This window comes from Pteropus vampyrus, unplaced genomic scaffold (genome assembly GCF_000151845.1).
Source record: "Pteropus vampyrus isolate Shadow unplaced genomic scaffold, Pvam_2.0 Scaffold120, whole genome shotgun sequence".
Classification (NCBI taxonomy): domain Eukaryota; kingdom Metazoa; phylum Chordata; class Mammalia; order Chiroptera; family Pteropodidae; genus Pteropus; species Pteropus vampyrus.
Window position 1 is genome coordinate 4,533,961 of NW_011888901.1, and position 26,088 is coordinate 4,560,048.

Genomic DNA, 26,088 nt, shown 5'->3' on the forward strand with positions numbered 1-26,088 from the left:
CTGGCTACTACAAAGTTAAAGCCACTGCCACAGTCAGTTCTGAATCTGCCAGGGAAGCACTGCTTTGATCAGGGATGGTACCATCTATAAGATGCTGTTTATCCCTGTGTTCTATCCACACTATTGTTACAGCAGCTACCAGCATCTGCCAGTCCCTTGTTTTTAACTTGGTCTTCTTTCTGATCTCCCGGCAGAAAAAAAGGAGAACCTAACTGAAAGCCAACTTGCAAAGGAACCTGGAAAATAGAGTTTGTTGACTCTTAGCCTCCCACATAATTTAGCAGAGCACGGAAGGACAGGATTGAGGCCTATGACGGCTCAGTTAACATTAAATGAGTATATATATTAACCATCTATTTTATAGTTGTAAAAGTTAAATGTTATATTTGTAGTCCTTAATAACTTTAAAAACATAACCAAAGCACTTTTTAATCATCGAAATGATTAAAAATCTTATAAATGAGGTAGGAATGGCAGCATGACAAATGTTTATCTGGACACAACCCTAGTCCTGAAGGATATGCATTAAATAAATGGGATTTTCTTCTCCCATCATAATAAGCAATAGTTGGAAATACTAGAACTATCGTAATACTTAAAATTTTGAAATATTATTTAGATTTAGAGCTGAAATTTGGAATATCAGAAGATTTATTACTTCTCCACCAACCTCCTCTTACACAAACCCTTATGATCTGTTCTAAATACCCAAGAGATTAAAATCATTGTTCTAATATTGAAATACAAGAAATGGTGAATCTTAACTTGATACCTTGTTTGCAATTACAAGTATAGTTTATCCTTCTTAAAGGAAATATATTTTCTTAAGAAACTTCAACTTATCTAAATTTAAAAATCATTGTAATGTTTCTGACTTTTCCATTAAAACTTCAACAGACATGCATTCTATTCACATTTATCTATTCTTATCCATGAAAGATGATCTTAAAATTGTTGGCTTGGCTTGACTTGGCTTTGGAAACCTATGTGGCTGCTTTTATATGTATTAGATACCTACATCAGTAAATGGTTATATTTGATATGCTAGGCATTTATGTTCATTCATAGTTAAATAATATATGTCAGGTAAATTCTCTGAGAACCAAGTTCTTATTAACAAATTTGGTGTGAATATATTGGTATACCTAAGAGAAGGATCAGTTCCCATGCTAAACAGTGTGTTTGCTAGACAAATCAGCTTCAAGACGAATTCCCTGTAGTGCCCAACTCCCAACCATATTTCTGTCCTTAGTTTCTTACTGCGTACAAAAATCTGGAATTGCATGTGTCTGGATATGGAAGGATTTGAGGATGTAACCAGTCTTCATATCTATGACCATTACCAGTAGATGAGGAAGAAAAGCTTGCCCAAGGGAAGAGCTGTTCTTCAAGATCCCCCATGTTTTGGGCCCTTCATTAAGGAGTAGTAGAGATACTGGCTAAATCACAGATTTATAGGGTGAGGGCAGGGCTTAAATGAGCTGAGACATAACAACCTATCTCTGAGTCTAGAGGGAGTACCTTTCCAGTACATAGTAGAGAAGGAATTCCTCTTATGCAAAATTACTTCTGTCATATTCACTCTCAAAGAAGTATCTGATAACGTAGTGCGTGTAGAACACATCTTTATTCATTAATGGAAGAACTGTAATTAAGCTTCATCCATTCAGGTAGAATTGGAATGTAGTCCAGTCTTTTCTTCTTATCCTTTGCTCTCTCATCTCTGCTAGAAATATTTTGTCTCTTATGATATTGTAATATAATTATGTCGTGCATTGTCATTTAATTTTATAGTTCTCTTATTGTGCATATTTATGTATTTCAGCGGGAGAACCGAAGTCCAGTCAGTGCAGTATGGCAAAGAAAAGGCAAATAAAGACAGGGTATTTGCAAGGTAAGCCACTTCTATTTCAGTGTCTTAATTTTTCTTTAAAAAAAAAAAAAAAAGATTAAAATTATTAAAAACTCTTTTTCTAAATATGATAACAGAGTTATCCCATGAGCCTTTCTTTAATTAAACAACAAATTAGGTTGAAGGAATAGTGAAGTAGCTTGTCTAGTTTATTCATTTTTTTAACATAAGCTAAATTAACCCTGTGCTCTGACTAGACAGTTGAGTATTATATTATTAATATAACATTTTGTTGAAATGTTCATTTCCCTTTTTTAAAACTTTTTTGAGAAACTGATTCATTTTATTATTCAGTCCATTTTTATATTTTTTAAAATCATATTGTTAAGAAATAACTTGCTTTTTAGTTGGGTGCCATTTAGTTATCTTCACTTTTTTAGGATATGTTAATAGCCAATTGCTTTTAATGAGTGAAATAACATTATTAGATTTATGTTTTAGAAAATAGTTTTATGAGCAAGGATAGGGAATGGGTCAAAATAAAGACTGGGTATTCAGAGACCATTAGAAGGTTATTGATGAAAGCCTGACCTAAAACATTGGCAATAAAATGGATACTAGGGAGCAAATTTGGAGAACGTTTTTTACGTCAGGCTAGCAGTTGTTGACCAATTGGATAAAGATGTGTTAGAGACAGTAGTATCTGGAAAGACTATCAGATTTGAGTGACATGCACTGGACAGGCAATTTGGAAGGGAGAACAAATTTGTAATGGAAAAAGGAGTAAAATTAGCACAGGTCTAGTTTGAGATGCCTAAGCAGCACTCGTAACAGGATTATCCAATAAATGATTAAATATTCAGAGGCAGAGCTGTGAAAGAGAGAGAGTGACCAAATCAGTGGCTGCAAATATTTTTTGAAGACCTACTCTGCTGAGCATTGTTTCAGGCCCTGGGAATACAGTGAAGAACAAGATGTACACCTTACTCCTATGGAGTTTAAATTCTGATTGGTGTAACAGATATCTAATATAAGTAAATGATTGAGCTAATACAAGGCCATGGAACTGAAGCCTATTTATGTTTCAGGAAGAGCAGGCCAATAATGCACCAGAATGAGGAAGGCAATGATAGAAGAGATAGAGAGATAGGCAGCCTCCAGAACTTGTATGACCCTATGCTAGAAATTCAGGGACTTTAGATTTTAAGTGGAAGCCAATGGAGGCTGAGAGCATGGAAGGTATATAAATTGACTTGTATTTTTTAAATTCTGGCAGAATGGTACACTGAAGTATTTACAAATAGTATATGATATCTAGAATTTGCTTCAAAAGAAATGGGGTGAGAGGGTTAGAGTAGGTGCTAGAGATGAAACAAGATTGAGCATGATGATAATTATCGAAACTGGGTCCTGAATACACAGGGTTTATTAATGTATTCTCTCTACTTATGTCTGTGTTTTAAACGTACCATAATACAAATATGGGGGTTGTAGGTAAATCATTCTGGCTGCTGTGATAGAATCAACTATATGGGGATGTAAGTAGAGATTGACCAGTGAATCTAATAGTGGCTAACTTACATTTTATGCTTATCTGTGCCAGGTGATTTTTGTATATTAACTCACAGTCCCCATAACTCAATGAGATAAATTCCATTACAGATGGGAAAACAGCAGAGCAAGTTTGAATAAGAGATGTAGCCACAATTTTAACCCAGGCATTTCAGGCTCTTACCCATACTTTTAACCTCTACAGAATAGTGAGTGCCTGACTACTTCTTGTCTCAGAGATATGAGAGATGATCTTATTTATTGTCTGTCTCCCCCACTAGAATGTCAGCTCTATGAAGGCAGGACTTTTGTTTGTTTTATTCACTGCAGTAGCCTCAACTCATATAATAATATGTGAGATATGTAGATTTTTTTTTTTTTAAGCGAAGCAGTGTGTTTTCAATGAAAATGGCTTAGAATTAATCCCTTAAAGAGTTCAGTCTATTGCCATTGGAGGCCTGAGAATTCTAATAAATGAGACCTAGCAAATTTTACTTTTGATTTTACTTTACTTTAGCTTAGTCTTTACTCGTAAGACATTCCTTTGTGTTTCTGGAATGAAAGGAATTTTTGTTTTTCTCTTTCTTCCCTCCAAAGTATAAATTACTCTATTGCTTTTTCTACTCGTATAAGTGGTAGTTTATTATTTTCTTAAAACCCAAGCAATGCCAAGTAACATAAAGAAAAGTTCTGACCCCCAATGCAGTCATTTAAAATTTTTTTGGTATTTACTAGTTAAGATTTTACCATGCATATACTCACAGAGATATTTATATGTATGTTTGTATTTTATTTGTTTTAAAAATTGTTGTATACTTTTTGTTGCTTGTTTTTATCACTTAATCTATCATAGACATTTTCTTTGATGTTGAAAAATCTAGTCATTTATAATGTCAGCAAATCTTTAAACAGTGAAATCTTTTAATCCTAAACTATAGATAGAACTTTATGATTCTTCCCTTTACCCTGCCACTTCCATGCCTCTGGAATCATAGTCATTGCTAAGACCTTCTGAGGCTGTGCCACTACTATGCCCTGAATGCTTATAAAAATAAAAATAATGATATAAGTTCCTTAGAGAAAGGATATTTGAAACAAACAAACAAAAAAAATCATTAAAATATGATTTGTATTGGTTTGAATAATAAAATTTACTTGCATTTTTTTCCCTTCATTCCTGGCTTACCTTCATTCTTATTTGTTTATGAATAATCTACCCAACAGGAAAACCATCGATGAAAATGCCTGAATATAGGAAGGATTTAGCTGGTCAGGACTATAGCATTCTACTGTGATAAGTTACTTGAATTTGAATGATGTAATTCATTTCAGTATTTGTTCAAAAAGTTTTGAAGTTGATTTATTATTTATGTTTAGATTTGTGGGGGAAATATTCTCTATTAAATATATATCTTAGTGTTATATTCGTGGCTTGGTTATTTCAGAAGGGAGAAAAAAAAGAAAGTAAGAACACAGAGATGCCTACCCTAATAGATATGGCTACTGAAATTATTCAAAATCCTCCCATTTCCAGTTAGATACCCTTGATTCCAGTTAGAAAGTACTAAGGACCTGTGAAAAGGTAAAATGTATAGTAAAATGTTAATTCAAAGTTGTTTTCCTTGAAATTGCTCTTAAGAGTTTACTTCCTATCAACTTTGTTGTTTTAATTTCAAATGTACTTGTCCTAATCTTAGTACTATAACTTACTTGCAACACTCTTTTCAGACTTTTTAAAATCAAAATAAATATTTTCTAATTTTTTTCTGTTAAAACTGCACCATAACAAAATACTTAATACTTGTTTCTTTTTCTAACAGGAAGTTTAACATTGCTTTCTTGCTTGATATTTATAAAAATACTGAAAATGAACATGATCCGATAACTAGATCTGCTGTTGTATGATGTCCTAATATGAATGTCCTAATATGAATACCATTTATATATTAGTGTTAGTATCACATGCAAATGACTTTCTTATAAGTGTTAATGTTTCCATATTTTTACCATAACAGATTTTGAGAACTACAAAGATAGTTATACCTGCATCTTAGTTCTTCATTTTTTTTATATGCATTATTAAAATGTGAAATTGTTTAACAGGTGATTTTATAAAACAAATATGCATTATTCAATGAATAGTAGAGCTAAAATTCCAATATGATAAACTTCAAATAACTGTTATTTTGTTATGCCGGAATTGTATGAATCCTCCTTGAAATAATAAGTCATCACCTGGGATGAGGTTTTAATAGTACTCTTTTAATGATCCTACTAACTCTGAAAGATTGAGTTTTTGTAGGGTGGTTTTTACAGTATATCAGAATATCATTGTGATAACCTGATGCATATCTACTAAAATACTCTAATAGTTTTACCAATTATTAAATTAACTTATTCTGTTTGAGTATTAGAGAATTCTAGAGTTCTTGTTCACTCATGGAAATTTAGTTAGCAGTATAAATAGAAAAGATTTCTTAAACTTTTTATGTAAGGGTGTTTTTTTTCTAGCAATAATAAATAAGTTAATTTATTTTCTTATGTATCAACTCTTTGAATTACTTTCACACTTTTCAGTTGTCATATAATATCTCGTAAGAAAGCAAAAGAATGTTCCCATGCAACAGAAAAATAAGGTGCCATGGTCAGAAAATAAATTTACCACATTGCAAACACACTGATGAAGTGTGGTATTTTTTTCTCTGAAATTTCCACACTCAACAGGAAACATAGATAGCAAGCTTGAGTGGGTGGGTCTCTGAGGTTAAAACTGTTAATAAAATACCTGAAATTTAGTTTTAAATGCAAAGCAGTTCCAACCATGTTTAGTTTATTAACAACAGTAAAGTGTTCTGACGCTTTGTGCTAGGTGAGTATAACTGGATATTTTCTTCCTTCATATGACTTTTTTCCTCTGTTAGAAAATGAAAGTTCTTGATCTCCTGACTGCGGTTAGTGAACTCTCTTACAGCTTACATTTAGTAGTCTAATATATGAGAAAGAATAGTTTATTAGCATTAAGATAACTCATTAATAAAAGAGCTGTAAATCCTAAGATTTCTTTTAATAATCTTTATTTTAAAAATCTAATACATGAGATAATGTACTTTATTTTCATTTTATTGTGACCGATAGGAATATTTGGAATGCAGTATGTGTCCTGAGTTGTCTTCAAGTCAGAAAATCCTATAATTTAAACTTGGGTAATGGGAAATGCTCATGCTTAAATAACTTTAAATTCACTTATGAAAAATGAAATCTGAGTCAAATCTTTTTTTATTCGATAGCATCACATCTCAGAAAATGTTAAATGTTCTTAAGTTAAGGAGATGTTATTAGGATAGATTAAAAAGATTTTGGCTATGAATACATGAACTAATAGGTACTTAAGAGTGGTTTGGATTTATAAGTAATTTAAGTTACTTGTGGTTTACTAAAATTAATAGACTAAAACATTGCACCGAAAACTTAGATACTTGTATATCATAAAATTCAAGAGGTAAGGAAGAAACTTAAGATCACATTGTACTAGTAAATTTAGATATTGAGATGTAGAAACCTAATTTGTCTAATGGAAGGTCAAAACTAGGATTTAGGGTCTCTACCCATAATGATTTTAATGCTTCCTAGTATGCACATAAATTTTATTGAGTACTCTTGGTAATTGTTATCATGCTCTTTAGTCCAGTATATTTCTGTGTGCTTCAGTGAATTTATTACTGAAATATAAAACCGTCAGTTTACAAGTTGATATATTGTTTTTATATAAGTAGCTTAATTCATATTAGACTCCATATTAACTGCATCTCAAAGGCTTTAGTTTACCTAAAATTCTAAGGGTTTTTAATCTCTACAAAGAGTAGTGTCTTTCCTGAAAAGATCACTTAGTTCTCATCTTTATCACTATGGTCCCTGACAATATAGATAGTTAATAAAACATATTCTTCTATTCCCTACCCTGAGATAGAATAGTTAACCTCCAAATGTTTGGTTTTTGTTTTTTTTTTTTTTTTTTTTTTTTTTAAGAAAAGAAAGAAATCCACTGGCCTATTATATGTAAAAAGAAAAAATTATCATTTTTACCCTGTCTTCATTGAGGCAGAAGACCAGAGTTTAGATTCAAGGACATTCAGGAGATAATATGCTAAGAATTGTTTGATACATTTCAAAATAAGTTAGACTTTCAGAGACTCTGGAATGGAAATAGGCAATCTCTATAATATTGATAATATCTGAGAAAAATTTTGGTAGCCATCTATTCTCTTGCTTTTTTTTGTTTGTCTTCCTTTTTCTTGTTTCCTCTCCTTTTCTCTTCTTCCCTATTCTCTTTCCTACTTTTCCTAGTTTATCTTTTCTTCCTTCTCAATATAAAGCAGATTTACTTTCTTAGGAAATAATTTGGTAAATAGCCTCCAAATATATTCATTTCTTACAAGTAAACTGTTTATGTATACTCATCTAGGATATGATCTATTAATACAGATTCCAAGATTTGGTTCATACTTTAGGTTATAAAATTAAAAATTTTTTATATCTTAAATTATTTCTACAGATCCCCAAGTAAGCCCTTGGCACGGAAATTAATGGATTGGGAAGTAGTAAGCAGAAATTCAATATCTGATGACAGGTTAGAAACACAAAGCCTTCCATCACGATCTCCACCTGGAACTCCTAATCAGTAAGTACAGACTAACATCAGGTGTACATTTTGCTCATTTCTAAATTATTGGATATCTCCATTGCCTGAAGATCAAAATATGTAAATCTTTATATTTAAATTTTTTGATCAGACATGATTTTTGTTGCTCCAGAGCAAATTTTTCCTCTTAGCCCTCTTAGCCTACAGCTCGTTGCGTAAGTGGCATGGAATATCCTTGGCAAGGAAGTTAGTAGAGCATTCAACAAGGATGCTCACTTTTTTACGTAGTTGACTTTCATAGTAAGGCTCCCTAGCTAATAAATCAAGATCAATTAGTAAACTTAAAATCTGGGAGTATTGTTGTTGTGCACTTTTCCATGTGCCTCTCCAACAGAATTTCTAGGGGAGTATGTTGTTTGAAAATGCTAAGTAATTAGGATTCTCTTACTTAAGCTCCTACCCGAACCACTTCTCTGCCACTTTCTATGGTCTGCAAAAAGGGATCTCCAACATTAGTTCCCACAAGCTTAGCCATAGCTACATTAGTAAGTACTCTGTTATTCAGCACTTACTGTTTCTATACTTTATTCTAGCATTTCTCACAAAAGCTGTATGCTTTGGTATAGATAATAATAATAAACTAATAAACTTCTACTAGCCAAAGATGTCTTAATTTTATAATGTTAACAAATCTGTTGTAATATATGTATGTAATTAAGGTAATAATAAAAAAATGTATGTCAGCATATTGATAGACCTTGTTAACCCATAAGGTTGATATACAAAATACTTGAATTTTGGTATGGAATATAATATTTGAAGAAGTCTTTCTTTAGAAATATTTTATACACATTAATATCAATAAGTATGCACAAGATTCCAAAAGTTGTGTCACTGATGGATGTTTGTCAGCCAAAGAATAAACTTCTACCATATTACAAGTAAAGTATGTGCATAAACAGTTTGGATCAGAGAATATTACCTAACATGTAGATGTCTTCCTTACTACTAGAAAAAATGGACTCATAAGTTTCTCTTTTAATAATTGCAGGTTGCTAAATCATCTCTTTTTAAAAAAGACTACCTGTATTCAAAGGTTAATTAACTTGAGTGAAGAAAATCCAGAAACTTTTTCTGGTCCCTTTTCCAGTCAGCTATTTCTCCATTTGTTACCAAGAACAAGAAATTTAAACCAAGTGATTTAATTAATTAATTGGCAGTAGTTCTGATTAAATTTCTGGTAAATGAAGCAATTTTAGGTATGATCTGAAAAAAATTTTTTCTAAATTCTAAAACGACAGTACGTGTAGTGGTTAAGAGTGTGGGCCTTGGAGTCACTATATGTTGGAACTTTAAGTTAATTAATCTTTGTCCCATTTTCCTCATCTACAAAATTATACTTACAATAATGGTGTCTTTCTTGTAATATTGTTGAAGATTAAATGATGTTATATATGTAAAATGCTTAGAACAATGCCTGGCACATAATAAGTGCTCAAATGTTAGCTATCGTAATTAATAAAAGTAATGACAATAATGATTCATGTGACTATGTCACTTATGAGAATGGAACTATATTATGCAGTATCTATTCTCAGGAATTAAAGCCCCATAAATAAAAGCATTTATAAGGATTAAAAAATAATTCAGACCAGGAAGATATTTCTGAATCATTTATTCTATTATTTTTAAAATACTGATTAAAACAAAAGTTGTAGTGACTAAAATCTAGAAACATTAAGGTTGCTAGAGATAATAGATGACTGAATAAGTAAAATCCTTGTGGTGGCAGGTGGTTGAATATAGCTTATTATATCTTCGACTTCCTCTTCTGTGTTCTCTCTGTTTACATCACACTATTTTTGTCAGAGACTCCACTTAGTCAATGTGGTTAGTTTTAAAAACATACACCCACTTTCTAATGCAATTATATAATTAAAAAGCTTGAAAAAAATTGAATTAAAGCACATTTTTACTCAGTTTTCTTCCTCTTTATGCAGTCGAAATTCTGCATTCACACAAGAGGGATCCCGGTTACGACCATCTTCAGTTGGTCATTTGGTAGACCATGTGGTTCACACTTCCCCAAGTGAAGTATTCGTGAATCACAGATCACCATCTTCAACGCAAGCTAATAGCATCGTTCTGGAATCATCACCGTAAGACATTTTTCCATTTAGTTTCCTCCTTATAAATAATAATGCCCCAAATTGTTTCATTTGAAATAATCTAGAAAGTAATCAAGATTTTATTTTTGCAGTGTTTTAAATATTTATATATTTATAAACGTGCTTATTTATCCCTGAGAGTTCTTGGTGCTCCCCGCCAGATACGTGCACGCCATCAAAAGAAATCACTGTTCTTCTTTCGCTGACTCAGATTGTTCTTGAACTTTTAGTGCATTTACTTAAATGTGTCTGCAGATAATATGGCACGTGGTCAGGCAGTAAGGTAGTGAAAGGTAGAGTTTTTAAAATATTTTTCAGGAAGGGACCCATCATAACGAATAGACAGTGTTGGAAAAATTAACTGGCAAAGAACTAAGTAAGATGACAATCACATTGAAAATAAGTTATAGAAAGCATGCACACATTTCTAAAATTCATTTCTATCTCATATGCTGATATATAAATTCAGCTTCATGATTCAGTGTTTGTATCTCATTAGTTAAATACACAACATGTTTACCCTCATTACTATGCAGTATCTTGATTTATTGGTTTATATAATGCAGTTCATATGGAAGTGAAAATACGTGCAAGAATTAGGAAAAAGTAAAATACTCTATAAGATACATAGATAAGTAAGAAGATTCAGTAATTGTTGAGAAGGAGAAAGGAGTGTAAGATATAGTAAATGCCATAATGGTTAAAGAAAGGATGGGTCTGAGAGTGATGAATGGAAGAGTAGATAGAGTGATCAGCAAAGTGGTTAGTTACTGGTGCTCCAGAAAAATGTAACTAGATCTATAAGAGCCATACTGAACACAGTATTTTCTATCCACGGTTGGGAATCTGCAGATGTGGAGGACCGACTGTATGCATTGCTCCTATTCTATTTTATGTAAGGGACTTGAGCATCTGTGGGTTTGGGTATCCACAGCAAGGCCTGGAATCAATCCCTGGAAGATACTGAGGGACAGCTGAAGTTTTAGGGGAGTCAAAAATCATACATGGATTTTCAACTGTGTAGGGGTCAGTGCCCTAACCCACCACATTCGTTGTTCATGAGTTGACTTTATATTTCCATCTTCCCCTTTCTTTTTATTTAATATCCAAAAGTTAGCACAGGTAGTAATTTATCCATAAAATTTTGAATGTTGTGTGTTTCAAGCCCTGGTTTCTAGCCCCCCCACCCCCACCCCCCGCTGCCCACACACACACACTTTGGATTATTTTAGGCTAATTATTGGTTTTTAATACATTAAATTCATTACATTAGAAATATGTTATTAATTGTAGTAAATATGGATGTTATTAGAGCCCCAGTCTACTGATCTTGCATTCCGTTCATTTAAATATAAGTAGTTTCTATTAGAATTTAAAATATAACAGTATTACCACTTAAAATCAAAATGGAATGATAGAAAATAAGTCTGTTGAGGCCTCAAATACTGATGGGTAATCAGGTTCCTTAGCTTTTATTTGTTTTATAAATTGGCTTCTGTGAAACATTTCATTTGAAAGAGTCCACTGCTATAAAAAGTTTGAAAACCCATGGTTTAAAATAGCTTTGCTTCTGTTTTTTTACAGTTGTTTTCTTTGAAGTACAAGTATCACATAGTGTTAAGAGCACAAACTCTGAATTCAGAATTAAAACTTGGTTTTACCACTTCTAATTATGAGACTTTGGGTGAATCATTTTATCTCGATAAGCCTCAATTTCCTCACCTATAAAACAGGATGATAATATCTTCCTCATAGAATTGCTGTGAACTTTTAATAATATGCATAGTACAGAGGTAAAGTGTTTAGTAGATGTTAACTATAATAATTATGTAACTTATTTCAGTTAATTTGAGGGGATATATACTGGCAGCTTTTAAGTATTTATCAACTGTTTATCTATCTGAATTTTTGAGGTATTTTGAATTTTTAGATGTCCGGATTCTCCAAATTCTCAACTTAATCCTTAGGTCCCTTAACATTGAGAGACTCTCTGCAGACTTCGTAATCTTCAAGCATTAAATTCATTTCCCCTGAACCATTTTTTCCTGGACTGTTCCATTATAATCTTATATAACAAATCACCACAGTTTTGTCCTTACCTCATTAATTCCTTTTGCTTAGTTCTCAAATATTTGCCTTCCCTCTGCCCCTCTGAGCTACTGGCACTAACTTCATCTCCAAACTCAACTTAGCCCAATGCTCATGCTGATCTTGATCAAGTCTAGCAATATATTATGGACCCTGCAAATACTAGGCTACTCTAGCACAAGGAAATAAAAGAACCAAAGACGGTAAGGATGGGAAGAGGTATCAAGCCATGAGAACTCAGGGATGTAACATTTTAGATGCTGTACTCGTGACAAGACTAACTGCAGGTCCCCCAAACTACTATAGCTACAGTATACGTATTACCCTCCATTTCTGGCAAAAGTCTTCACTACTTGGGTTTGGCAGCTAAGGTCAAGGACTTGGAGTTTGGTCGAAACTTAGTATCTCAGGTCTGGGACCTTGATTCAGGAATAGATTCCTACTGATACAGTAATAATGACATTTTCAGTCCTATTCTTGTATTAATTGTATCCCTGAGAGTTTATATATACTTTTTTAATTGCCTTGAACATTACTTAGTAATTAGTCTGAAATGGTGTTTACTTTTTAATATTCTGAAAAAATAAATTAGCCAAAGTGTCAAGTGAATTTTGAACCAGGATTTTATCTGTATCTTACATAATATAAATATAGTAGAGTTAAATGCCCAGTAAAGACTTGGATAACCCTAGTGATTGTAATTGAATGAGACATGAGCGCCAGGTATGTATCTTAGAAAATAAGTTTTAAAAATAGTCGTAATTCCTGGTAAGTTTTTATTAGTGTCTATCTACCAAGAATACAGTTTCTGTTTGTTTTCAAGTCTTAAATTAGAATAAACTTTATGCTTCTATAGAAGGTATGTATGTACAATTGAACCTTTAGCATCTTTTTTTTTTTTTTTTTTTAATTCACAATTTTCAGGATTTATCTTGCTGTTTTCTTTTTTATAAGTAACTAAAATTATCCCTTTGGGATGACATTTCTATACTTTCCCTATGACATCTTTTCCAACTCCCATCTTTAAGCTAAATGATGACCCCTACTTATAAGACTCCAGCCACAGGCCTGATCCCTACTTTTTTCTTTGGTATCTATTTCCCTAGTCCTGTCTAAACCACCTGATAGTAGGTCCTGGCCTTCTCTTTAAGTTATAGGTCCCTTCTTTCAGGGTGCCAAAGGTTATTTCTAATTGGGTTATGTTCCACTATGCTGCTTGGTTGTTCTTCCCAAATACGTGATGTCTCTTCATTCTATTATACTTAGCGTTTGTTTTTTTTGTTTAGTTTTGTTTTTGTTTGTGTTTTTTTGTTTGTTTTTTGTTTTGGTTTCGATTTGGATTTTCTTGGTTGTTTTAGCCTAGATATGGTATCTTTAGAACTCTCCTGTTTCATGACATTGCTTAAATGTATTATCATTTCTAATTATAATACATGGTTTACCTATGAAAGTTATCTTCCTAGATAATTGTTTGAGTAAAGTAACAGATTGACTGCATATGACAGCTATACATTAGCTATGTAAAATGAAGTTTTATCATTTGTTATATTGAGTTAATACTTTTAGAGTATGTCTTTGAAATGTAATTGATAGCCTTTGCCCAAAATAGGAGTTTCAGAAGTCTGTGTTGACATCCTTGGTTACTTTTATAGACTGTATTTTAGATAGGTAGGTAGGCTGGGAGTTGGGGAGGGAACAGTTACTGGGGTTACTGGGAGAGCACATAATTAGTTTGTAGAAGCTTCCCAGACCAGCCTAACCCGAACAGCAGTCATGCATATGGAGAGCCTGTCCACCCCTTTCTGAGAAGTTACTTTAACAAGAAAGTTACATAAAACAATGAGAAGACCGGTAGCCCCTGTCCTAAAATCCAATATTATATTCTCCTTGCCTCTGTTACATCTTGACCAGTCTTCTCTCTACTCTCCATTCTCTTCACCATTTCTTTAGAATTTGGCGTAAACGCCAACCCAGGACTTTATGCTTGGGCTCCCTTCCTATCTGCGTCTTCCTGCAGACAATGAACGTTTAAAGGAGAGGTTATGTTCAAATACGCACTGGAGTCTGGCAAGTAATACTGGGTGGGATTTATGTTGACTGGAATGCCCATGGTCCATTTAGAGGCAGCAGCTACCACTTGGCTTTGTTCAGTAGTTGACAACATGTAATGCAGGTCCATTCTTTCTAGAGCTTCCACATTTTTCATTCTGGAAATCCAGGGTGCGTATGTAATTTTTTAAATGTTATCAGTTAACATTTTACAAAAATAATGAATGGGTCAGTGTTGGCCAAAGTTGTCCCACAAGCCTTGAATTTGTAATCATTGTTCTAGGACAATGATTTCTAATCAGAAGCTCCACTTTTGGAGCTTTTTTGATTGTATATGCCTAATCTCTAACATTAGAAATTCGGATTCAACAGTTTCAGCAAAATGTTCTGTAATTTCAGCACTATCCCTCTCTTGTAACTGAGCATTGCCACTGTTCTGCCCATACCCACCAGCTTAGGCTCACTTAGATATTGCACTGCAGATCAGGTTTGAGTTTGTCCTTGTTGTGCATTTTGTCACTGTATTTACACTATTAACTGGACTAAGAATAAATAGAGTGCTCTGATTCTGTTCCTATATGATCTCAACCTTATACTCTTCTCTACAGACCTTTAGTTTTGAGATTAAATGCTTGCTGGGTGTGACAGCTGTATGTAAAACTAGAAAAAAAGTTGCTATTCACCTTACACTTAACCCTAAGTAAGGGATGAGACCTGCTGATTGATATATGTGGAGTCCAGGAACTTCTGGTTATTGTAAGGTCTTGGAGGCTTTTAATCAACTGCTTTTTAGAAATGTCACATCTGTGTGGCTCTGCCAAGTGGTGTCCATCTTCATTTCTCCAAATCCCTTGCAGCAGGGCATGGTTGAGGTACACGTCTGTATTCTAATCTGTGGGAACATTTTCTTTAGCAGCAGCACTTGAATATATTGAACTTAAAGGCTTGAGTTCTTGGCAATTGAAACTAGAAGAATAAAAACTAGTATGTTTAGGACCTGGACTCTGTGGCCATCAAGGTAGACCTCAAAAGAAGCTTTTGCCAAAAAGGAGAGGTTTGTTCTCTGATGCAGTCTATAGGCTTATCAGAATTTAGAGCATTTTGTGCCCTACAGACTTCTATGTGGAAAGCTACTCTGAGTGGGCATATTGTTTATCTGCTTATTGAATGATTATATTTCATACTATCTTGCAAAATTTCAGAAGGACTATATTTTCATTAGGAGAAACCTCCCTAGAGGACCGTAGTGTTAACACCATCCATTAATCCTGGCTGACTTCCTTGGCACTAATCAGATTTTTACCTTCTCTATGAAGAGAGATCACATGTATCTAAAGGACCACTCTGGTGGTAATCGTTGTATTAGCTATCTTGAGCTAAATTATGCTGTAGTAGCAAATTATCTTAACTTACAGTGACTTACAACAAAGATTATTTCTATCTTTCATTATATGTATGTCATGGATCCACTGTGGCACGATTCCATGTCATGTTCATTCCAGGACCCAGACTGCCAACAGCCCCTGTTTTGGGACATGACTAATCTCATGGCTGAGGGAAAAAGAGAAATATAATGAATCACAAGCTATTTATTAAAGCTTTCTTTCAAAAGTGACACGTACCACTTTTGCTCCTATTTCATTGGCCAGAGCAAGTCATAGGGCCAAGCCTAATGTCAAACAGGGAGGGGTAGAAAATAATTTTTGAACAATAACATAATCAAATACAGTTCCACTTTCCCAAGACTGTACAGGTTATATCTTATTTATCTGTCGTCAGTCAACAAAAAAGCAGAAACTAGGTAATTTCTGTGCCCGAGTACCACAGCAGTAGCCATGGAGCTTGACACAGCAGCTGTCAACTTTTATCTCTCCTTAGGGAATGGATAGTAAATCTTTTCTTTCCCCCAAAGGACCTCCTGCCTTCTCAGAGAAAAATAGCTCCAGTGATGGTCAGTGCTCCTATCAAGAACCGTTTTCCCCTTGCCTCTTATCCTTAACTCCCCACCTTCTTGGATACATGCTTCCTAGGGTACAAGTTGAAGCACTAGTTCCCCCTTCTGGCCTTTGTGAAAAACTCACAAGTAATGTTAGTAACATATACTTGTTCTTAAAAGCTAGTTTTTACCTTTAAGCTTTCTCTATTATACCTAGCTCTTTTTATCAATCTCCGCTGTCATAGATTGAGGCTTATGTCCTCTAATCTTAATTGGATTGTTGCTTCCTCACCTTAAATCATACTCTGACAATGTTTCATCCAGTTTTGTCTTTTCAGTGATCTCAGCATTCTTACTCAGATTCTAATCCTTGTCGCAGCATTGAGTTCATTACTTTCATGAATCGTGTTTTATTTCTAGATAAATTGGGCCAATCACTTAACTTCTCTAGACTATAACAAATGTTTTATCTGTGGAATGGCTCAACTCTTAATTCTTATTTCTCTTTGACTGCCTTATTCCCTGGCTACCCATATGACTACTCTGAAAACCTTTTTAAAAAGGTTTTGGGAAGGTTTGTGCATTGTTATACTAGATTAATAAATATCTTCATAGGAATACCCTCAAGATATATTTTATTATATGTAGAATTGTTTACATATTTGAGAAAGTAGGAAATTAGATTTGCTACTTAAATTTCAACGTTAAGAAATATTTTCTTAAACAATGGCACTCGTAAATAAGTATGCTATTTAAAACTTGTCTCTTACTAGATATTGTAAATATCTGAGTTGCTTGACCCTAGCTTTTAAAATAACAATTCTGTAAGACAGCTTCTAAACTATTCATTCTTTTTCATTTTTCCTATCTAGATCACAAGAGACCCCTGGAGATGGGCAGCCTCCAGCTTTACCACCCAAACAATCGAAGAAAAATAGTTGGAACCAAATTCATTATTCACATTCTCAACAAGATCTGGAAAACCATATTAATGAACCATTTGATGTTCCATCTTCACCTGAAAAATCTACTGTAAGTAGCATCAAATATTCTCACATTTCTTTGAAATTTTTAAACTATAAATGAAATTTCTTTTGTACTGTGGTATGTTTTATCTATAAATTATATTACTGTACTTTCTCCTTTTCATCATTTGCTCATGAGTTATGCCACAATGTAATCTAATTATGGAATTTTCTTTCATGATCATTTATAAAATGTTCATTGCTCTAGAAGTTAATTCTTAACAAATTAATGTTGATTTTAATCTTGCAAAACACATTTTTACAACAAATGCTAATAATCCATTAAATACCATTAACTTTTTATATAATTCACTGAGTGTGGAGACTTTATCATTTTCATCTACCATTTAAAATTGAGTTCAGGTCCTTGGAGTATGTGATCACTCTCTGTTCTACAAAATATACATATGAATTATATTGGTACTTTTGCCTTGGAGAACATGCTTTTACAACAATAAATAGTAAATTGTTAGAATCCCCTGATTTACGAATTTTTATTGCTTTCTCAGATGGATGTAAAATAAATCAAGTGAGATTGTCAATAAATTATAAAAATACACTGTGTTCATGAAGAAGTATAAGGACAGACAAAATATGGTTATGTTTCGAGAAACTTAAAAAAAGACATCAGGGAATAAAATAAGATGCAGAGAATGGAGACTCCCAGGGGTTATTGTCTGTACCAGAAGTTTCTGATGGCCATTGCACATATAGACTTATCATACTTTCACCTATAGCCCTCCCACATTATCTAAAGTTGAAAGACAGACATTATTCTTCCACACTATTGCTTCACCACCACAGACACATCAAAAAGAGCAGAATCCTTACCAAAAATGGTAATTTTAGTGCTAACTGTGGTGATTTTTTTTTTTATCATTTATTCATTTATTAGTTCATATATATTGAGGTCTTTCTATCTGCCAAGGTACTTAGTGAGTAGTGGAAATACAGAGGCAAGACATGACCCCTGCTGTTAAATAATCTACAGTCCAGTTTATTTTTCATTCGTGCAAAAATTACTTACCAGGCACATGCCATGCATTATTATAGGCTTTGGAGATATAATGGAATAAAATAGAAAGAAAAAACAAAAAAACCTCTGCCTTCAAGGAATCTATTTTCTGGAGATAAGGGTGAGACAAATAGTAAACAAGGTAAATAATTTAAATATATAGCATATTAGATAGTATAAATGTTAGGGAGAAATATGAAGCAGAAAGAGACTAAGGAATTTCAAAGGTAGAGTCTTATACTTTTAGATAGTATGAGCCAGGGATGAACTTAGTGATAAACCATGTAGGTAAGCTGATGGAAATAGCAAGTACAAAGATATGACTGATAAGTTCAAGGAACACCAAGGGAGTCATTGTGGCTAAAGTAAAATAAACAAATGAGGAAGAGACAGGTACATGAGAGAGCCAGATCCTAAAAGCCTTGTTTTATAAAGATTTTGTTTTTTAACCCTGAGTGAACTAGGAAGCAAATGGACATACATATCTGAAGAGAGAAGTAATGTGATGTCAATTAAATTTTAACGTTATCATTCTGGCTTGTTGTATCGAAAATACACTGAAAGCAGGGTAGCAAAAATAGTTGTTATGAGGTATTGAAGTATTCCAAGCAAGCTTTGGTGATTTTTACCATGTGGTGGCTACAGAAGGAATAAGACATGACTATATTCTGGGTATATTTTAGAGTACAGCTAATGTAATATGCTGGTAGATTGGATGCAGAGTAGTAGAGAAAGAGGAATCAAGGTTAACGGCATGGTTTTTGCCCTGAACAATTAGAAGAATGAAGTTGCCATTTACTGAGATGTGAAAGGCTGAAGGTAGAGCATTTACGGATAGTTATCGAGAGCTCATTTTGAGACATGTTAAGTTTGAGATATTTATTAGAAATCCATTTAGATATTGGATTCTGGAATTGAAGGGAGAAGTCCAAGCTAGAGTTATGATATTGAGAGCTTATGGCATATAGACAGTATTTAAAAACATGAGAGAGTAAGAAATCACTAAGGAAGTGTGGTATGTATAGGTATCTAAATAAGAGATTCTAGAAATGAGTCTGTGGTCCTCCAAATTGTAAACATGAGGAGGATGAAAGAAGCCAGCAAAGGAAACTGAGAAGATGTAGGCAGAAAGGTAGTCAACTGGCTGACGAGAAGAAAGCCATGGAGAGTGTAACCAACTTTGTCAAATGCTACTGAAAAGATGGGGACTGATCATTGAACACTGGAGCACTGTGAAAATCTCTTGTAACCTTAATTGGAACAGTTTTGGTGGAATGTTGGGGATGAAAACCCAACTCTAGGAGGATGGGATTAGAGGAAATAAAGACAGTAAATGTAGACAACTCTTTCAAGAAGTTTGGCAGCAAGAGGTAGGAGTGAAATGGGGCAGTAGCTGGATGGGGAAGTGGAATCCAGAGAGAATTGTTTTTGTTTTGTTTTGTTTTTTTTAATGGGAGAAATAAGAGTATTTCCCAGAGGATCAGGAAAATGGATAATGCAGAAGAGTAGAGAATTGCTGTAGCAATATTCTTGAGTATGGAAGAGGGGGTGGGATCTAGAGCAAACAAGTATGAAGACAATTTAAAGGCGATATAAGTTCTATACTTAGAACTGATTATAGGGAATTCAAAAATGCTTAAAAATAACTAACACTGCTCTGGAGTCAAGAAAATACTTCCCAGAAATGATCATCTCTGACCTGTGTCTTGAAGGATAAGTTAGCCAGATACTTACCCTCAAAGAGCAGGCATAAAACATGGTAAGTGAAAGAAGCCAGTAACAAATTATCATATATTGTATGATTTCATAAATGTGAAATGTTCAGAATAGTCAAATCTATAGAGACGGAAAATAGGTTAGTGATCGAATAGGACTTAGGGAATGGGGGCATGACTACCAATGGATACAGGGTTTCTTTTGGAGGTGATGAAAATGTTCTAAACTTAAATAGTAGTGATGTCTGTGACTATAGTAAAAATTATTGAATTATACACTTTGAGTGAAGTGTATAGCATGTGAATTATATCTCAGTAGAACTGTTTTTAGAAAGCAGCTACATGCAAAACTTTGAGCCACATTCTAAGGATATTGTGATTAATGAATTAAAATTAATTGATAAAGCTCCTGTTCCATGCACTTACAAACTAGCATGGAGTGACAAAAAACCTGAGAGAATGTATCTAGTTGGGGACTGCAGGTTATTAGTGAAAATTTACTTTTCCTAATTAACATTTTAATTTATTTTTGATTCTTTATGTACTATAGATAACAACATACAAGAAAAGCATTCTTCATGTATATGTGAAGGATAAATTATAAATGAAGAAAATTACAAGTTATTTATTTTTGTCTTTTTAAGCCTAATGGTGGTATTCCACATGATAATCTTGTTCTAATCAGAATGAAACCTGATGAAAATGGGAGATTTGGATTCAATGTGAAGGTAATCTGAAATTTATATTATACTCAGTTTTTAAATTAAGATGTTTCTGTTTTGCTAATTTATGACTAATAGTTGATTTGCTCTGTTTTTAAGGGAGGATATGATCAGAAGATGCCTGTGATCGTGTCCCGAGTAGCACCAGGAACACCTGTGAGTTTTCTAAATCTTGCATGTAAATCTTATTTTCAAGAATAGGTACTTATTTTATTTTTATTAGTCTAAGTAAAGGGGAATAAAATGATTTCTTTCAATTTGTTAAGTATCATATGTTGTTGGCTGAATACCTTAAATTGCTGGGAAGTTAGTTTTTATTTATTCCCTGTATATGAGTTTTTAAACTCCTTGCTTTTACAAAGAAGTTATTTATGACTTTCAGTGCTTCTAAAGTGTTAATAGATTCTATCATAGTAAGCCCATTAACACAGCAAAATGTAGACAGAAGTATATTTTTCATTTGTTTTGCTATTTTGTTTGCTTGTTTTTTTCATTTAGAATTGTTTGCCTACATTCTATTTGCCTACTTTATGTTTTAAAATTTTACTTTAGATAGAAATAGTACTAGTGATTTTTTTTTCCCTACAAGGATAATTTCTAAACTTTTTATTATGAACATTGTAAACAAACAGAGAGAAAACATTTTAGGTACCCCTTATGATGAATCCCCTGTACCCATCATTCAGCTTCAGCACTCATGAACTTCATGCTCATCATAAGGACAATTCTTGATTAATTATGGGTACATTATCTTTATGCTCTTATATGTAGCAAATCTCACTTTCAAATTTACATTTATGTTATTGCTTTCTTTACCTAAATGGTCTCCGGGGGCTCTTTAGTCAGCACCCTTTATCATTTAACTATCTCCCTGCCCTAGGGAAGGTATGAACTAACAACCTGAGAGGAGGCCAATCATGCCTTTTCGGGTGCTTTGTAGCAACCTCAAAGTTGGTTTGAAGATCGCAATCAAGATTGTTTATAGATATCATGATATATTGTTTCGGTTCCAGTTTTTAAGGACTTTGTTGGTTGCAAATTACAGGATACTTATTCATGAAATACCTTGGTTTAAGCATAAATACAAAGTTTATCATAGAATTATAGCGTATCTCACAAAACCCAAGGATTGCAGTCAGTCCTCTAGAAAGAATTTTAAAAATCATCAGTCACTCTCTTTTTTCATCTCTAGTTCTTTTTATGTGACTGTTCCATTCTTCTATCTCAGTACAAACCAATTTGTACACTAAGCCTTATACTCAAGGCACTGCAATAAAATAGTCTAAATAAAAACAGTGTATTTAATAGCAGCTTCCAGTCAAGTCCTGTAACATCACCACCACTACACACACATCCTACCTCCAAATATGATTATGACTCCTAAACCTCTACTAAATAGAAATTGGATAGCTACCACTCCCACTCCTCACCCATATGGTCGGTTATGATTGCTAGTAACTTACAGATTTACGTATTACCAGCTTGGCAACCCAGAGTGAATAAACCTGTCCAAATTACAGAGTCCTGGGAAGTAAACCAATTATAGGTTCAGGCTAGATCAGATGTCTTCTTTTAAACAAATCTTATAGTCAGAGGGGACAGGACAGGAATAGGATGCATAAAAAGACACTTTACTATGCATATGAAAGATGAGGACAAAGATGAGGGAAATAGTCCAAAATTACTTATTTAGTATATATTTAATAGGAAATATGTGTGTGCCTGGAACTGCAAATGAGGAGATGAAAGATTGCTAAATTCTCTTCTATCAAGTAGAAAGCTAGATAATGTCTAAAATAGAAAAATAAAAACAAAATGGGGATGTTATGTAGAGATACTGAGGTAAATACAAAAGATAGCTAAAATGTTGAAAGAAGTTGCCTCTAGAGAGAGGGAAATAGTAGTGAAGAGCATAAGAAATGGTTTCTTAAAACTCTTACAGACCTAGTCAGTTCTTTAAACTGTGTGATATATAACTTTGCTAAAAACAAAAATTTTACCTAAAACTTTTTTTAATCAAATATATATCTTTTGATCTAACAATTTCATTTTTAGGAATGGCCTCTAATGAAATATTTGTACTAGGGAACAAAAGGTACACTAGAGGAGATTTGTTGTACTATTGTTTATAACAGTTAAAAATCGGGGTGAGGGGAATGAAAATGTACATCATTAGAGTTTGCGAAATAAATTATACGTTGCTATGCAGCTATTGAAATGATGGATGATGTAGCTCTATATTAGTATGGAAATATATTCATAAGATGACATTAAAGAAAGTACATATTACAATTCCACATATATGTTTGACCCAGTTTTTTAAAATTTGAGTTATATACATTAAAAAGCCTTGGAATCATGCTTAAAATGTTAACAGTGTTCCATCTAGGTAGTGGAATTACTGGCATTTATTACTTCTGTATTCCTTTTTTAATTGTCTGAATTATGACAATGAGTATATATTAGCTCTTATAATTAGAAAAGATAATAAATCTTTTTGTTACGCTAGTTGTAGTAGTCAGTGAATGATACAAAAGCAATATTGATTTTTCTGAGCAGTCAGTGTGGATAGTTTTCAATTAAGTCAAGGATGTTTAAGAAACATTCTGTAGACAGGCTCATTTCTACACAGAATTCTATGACTCTATATTTTCTTTTTAGGGTATAAAAATTATTGGTAATTTTTTCCTTTCTGCCACATAGAACTGTGTTCCAAAAATATCGACTAAATTTAGAACAAATTAAAACAATAGAAATTTTTCATTTTTATATTATCTTCCTAATTTAGAAAACATCACAGTCTTCCTGTTGGAAACCTCATTTTAAGTGATTGGAGAGAAAGGACAGGGTGTTAAATATTTTATTGTCTTTTTTTTATATTGGATGCCTTCTGAAATGGATAAAATAATTCCCAATTAAAGTCATGTTTTTGTTCCTATCTGCTCATCTTTGAGCTAATAGCTGTTGCTCCAACAAAATTCATTTTAATATACAATTTATCTAGACTTTCCAGATCATAGCGAAATACAAATAAAGAATTATAAATATACCTGGCAAAAGTAAATTAATCATTAGAGAATTCCCTTCATTGACAATGGCTAAAATAAAGTCTGCATGTTTTAGCATATTGGTTAATATACTCCCCTGTTAGCCTCAGTCTCTGAACTGGAAATATCAGTGGATGTATGCAGGATACAATTAAAGATTCGTAATTATCTTCTCCATAACATATAGAGCACCTCTTCTTTTCCACCAACTACTAGGTGAGAGGATAACTCTTTGCAATGACCACTACATTTCTCCCAATACCATTAATCTCCCAATTCACTACTCTTCAGGTACCTCAAAGACATTTACAAAAACTTGGAACCAAATTGATACACAAAAACATCACCCTGCTAGTACACAGAGAGAGTATATGAATGTTATCTGCTCCACTACAAGTAGAGAAAGAAGCAACTAAAGAGAATCGTCATTACCTTAAATTTTAATTCTCCAGATTTTAACAGTTTGCATAATGGTCTCATTATTGTCTTCACAGCTCTGTGAAATAATTAGAGCAGATATCAGCTTCATTTTCAGAGTGTCAGGTGTCTAAGATCACACATTTCATAAGCAGTAGAGGAAGAACATGGCTCTGAGACCTGTGTTCTTTCCACTAATGATAATACCATGTTGGATTTTATTGGCTTTGTGTTATAGTGCATTTGAGTCGTCATGCTTTCATTTCTTCAAGCTTTTGCCACAGAAAGTTCCTTTAGTTTTTTTCCTGTAAGATCCAACCCTATCATTTCCTTCTCTGTCTGACCTATAATCCTTCAAACTTGATTCTTATACATCTCATTGCTGTCTTCTTGGACCATGCTGTCCATCTTTCTATTTCTCTCTTTAATTACTTGTTTGTTTGCTTAATAAAATACAGGTAGTCCTCACTTTTTGCCCAGTAGTGCAGGACTGTAAAAATGACCATTCAAAAATGACCAAACTGCAAAGTCACCTTGATAATCAATGGAGGAAATTACGATTGTTTCCATAATTTAAATTTATCAAAATGTTAACATCTCTCTTGCTTTCTCTTATAAGTGTATAGAGAAATTAAAAAATAGTAAAACTAATACTGATTTAGTATCCCGTAAGTCTAAACATTAGAAACATTGAGAATTTAAGTGTTTTATTTCTTCGTGAAAACTTATCACAAGTAGTTCGAACAGTGCTTGTGTCCTTCTCATTGTATAACTTAAAATACCGAGTGAGCATTCTTTCTTGCCATAGCAAATTGTCATAATCTTTTCTAAGTTTGAATCCACTTCCAGCGATTTGTACTCTGCATTTTCATTGTTGTGAAATATCTCCAAGAATTCCTTTAATGAGAAGTTTTTTGCCAGCATCACTTCCTCATGGACATCTTCATCCTTTTGATTACAGCGACTTTCATCATTTATGTTAAGTTCACCTTCACTAAATCCCTTTTGCTGTGTATCGAGTCTCTCAAAACAGTAGTAGGGTACATTTCCATCATCAACTATTTCTTTTATAACTCCATTTACATTCAGTTTGAATATCACTTCCAGCAATATCAGTTTTTGTTTCTTTGCTGCATTTTTAATTTTTTTGGACAATTCCCTCTTTATATTATCCATTTTTATGGGAGGTTATCATTGGGAGACAAGGAAACAACACAAGTGCATACTTTGCTGTCTCTACATGAACTGAATAATAGATGCACAGCGACAAATCACCAACAGACTTTGAAAGAAATGATGTGATTGATCACTGATCATGATTGTGTGTCCATTATTTATGTGGTGACTTTTGGACTGATGAACTAGCATCAAAGTTTGTACTTTATGCAATTATTCTCAATTAATATATCACAATAACTGAAATTTGTACCATGTTGTTGGGAGAAGGATGTTATTTAGCAAGATTGTGGTAACTGAAATTTGTACATATCTCGACAGTGCAAAGCAAGAGCTGACTGTATCGAGGCACCTCAAGATTACTTGTCTTACCTGTATGTCTAAGCATATAATAGAGCATCAGGGGAAAAGTGGTTGAATGAAGAAGGAAAACAATGTAGTATCTTCGTGGGAAAGCTATATGTCTACTTCTCTTTTTTTTAATAGATGGATAAACGAATAAGTGCTTTTTTTAAATTAAGTTTATTGGGGTAACATTGGTTAATATAGTTATATAATTTTCAGGTGTACATTATAATTTGACATCTATATATTCTATTGTGTAATTACCCCCCAAAGTCCAGTTTCCTTCAGCTAACATGTATTTGATCCCCCTTACACCCCCCTATATATTTGACCCCCTCCTCCC

The 26,088-nt window shown here is 33.3% G+C and overlaps 1 protein-coding gene across 8 annotated transcripts in view; it reads left to right on the top strand.

Moving 5' to 3' along the window:
• Positions 1-26,088, top strand: part of PTPN4 (protein tyrosine phosphatase, non-receptor type 4) — a 192,944-nt gene that overhangs the window by 134,323 nt on the left and 32,533 nt on the right. For all 8 annotated transcript variants that reach the window (XM_011366098.1, XM_023534124.1, XM_023534122.1 and 5 more), the window contains 6 exons: positions 1,826-1,894; positions 7,956-8,081; positions 10,043-10,201; positions 17,156-17,315; positions 20,683-20,766; positions 20,860-20,916. In XM_011366098.1, the coding sequence (XP_011364400.1) occupies positions 1,826-1,894; positions 7,956-8,081; positions 10,043-10,201; positions 17,156-17,315; positions 20,683-20,766; positions 20,860-20,916 (655 nt within the window). The remainder of the gene's footprint in view (positions 1-1,825; positions 1,895-7,955; positions 8,082-10,042; positions 10,202-17,155; positions 17,316-20,682; positions 20,767-20,859; positions 20,917-26,088) is intronic.